This window comes from Buceros rhinoceros, unplaced genomic scaffold (genome assembly GCF_000710305.1).
Source record: "Buceros rhinoceros silvestris isolate BGI_N320 unplaced genomic scaffold, ASM71030v1 scaffold26119, whole genome shotgun sequence".
Taxonomy (NCBI): domain Eukaryota; kingdom Metazoa; phylum Chordata; class Aves; order Bucerotiformes; family Bucerotidae; genus Buceros; species Buceros rhinoceros.
Genome location: NW_010432471.1, coordinates 1 through 821, shown reverse-complemented (window position 1 = coordinate 821; position 821 = coordinate 1). Strand labels below are relative to the sequence as shown.

The 821-nt window shown below is 64.9% G+C and overlaps 1 protein-coding gene across 1 annotated transcript in view; it reads left to right on the top strand.

Moving 5' to 3' along the window:
* Window positions 1-818, top strand: part of IL1B (interleukin 1, beta) — a gene marked incomplete at its 3' end in the record, with an annotated part of 1,271 nt that extends 453 nt beyond the window's left edge. The window contains exons 3-6 of the mRNA XM_010143801.1: window positions 4-130; window positions 239-409; window positions 512-657; window positions 744-818. Of these exons, the coding sequence (XP_010142103.1) occupies window positions 4-130; window positions 239-409; window positions 512-657; window positions 744-818 (519 nt within the window). The remainder of the gene's footprint in view (window positions 1-3; window positions 131-238; window positions 410-511; window positions 658-743) is intronic.
* Window positions 819-821: the final 3 nt, after the last annotated feature.

Here is an 821-nt window from a genome sequence, read left to right as displayed (position 1 = left end):
AAGGGACACTCTGCCAGGACCTTTCGCCAGGCCGCCATCCTCACGGTGGCCGTGACCAAGCTCCTGAAGCGGCCGGCATGCAAGGACTTTGCCAACAGTGACCTCGGGGACTTCCTGGATGAGATTTTCGGTATGCGGCAGCTGGCAGTGGGGCTGTCACCCAGCCCGGGGATGCACCTGGGGGATGCTCTTGGAGCCAGGAGCACTGTCATCCCCCTGAACATCTCCCTCCCCACAGAGCCCGTCTCCTTCCAGCGGGTTGAGGACAGCTACAGTGGGGCACCTGTCTACCGCTACACCCGCTCCCAGTCCTTTGACATCCTCGACATCGATCAGAAGTGCTTCGTGCTGGAGTCACCCACCCAGCTGGTGGCCCTGCACCTGCAGGGACCCTCTGCCAGGCAGAAAGGTGAAGGCGTGTGGTCCCGACCCAATGTCCCCAACCCCGGGGCCACCCAGAGCCACCCAGCAGCCCTGGGACCACCCGTTAACCCATCCCTTCTCTCCACAGTGAGGCTCAACATCGCTCTGTACCGTCCCCGCTTGTCACCGGGTGGCCCAGGGACCGGGCAGGTGCCGGTGGCCTTGGGCATCAAGGGCCACCAACTCTACATGTCGTGTGTGATGAGCGGTGCCGAGCCCGTCCTGCAGCTGGAGGTGAGCGGGGAGCCCGGCTGGCCCAATCTCCCGCGGGGCTGGGTGCTCCCTCCCACCCTGACCCCCCGTTTCACCCCTCACCATAGGAGGCTGACGTCCGGCGGGACATCGAGAGTGTGGAGCTGACCCGCTTCATCTTCTACCGCCTGGACAGCCCGAGCGAG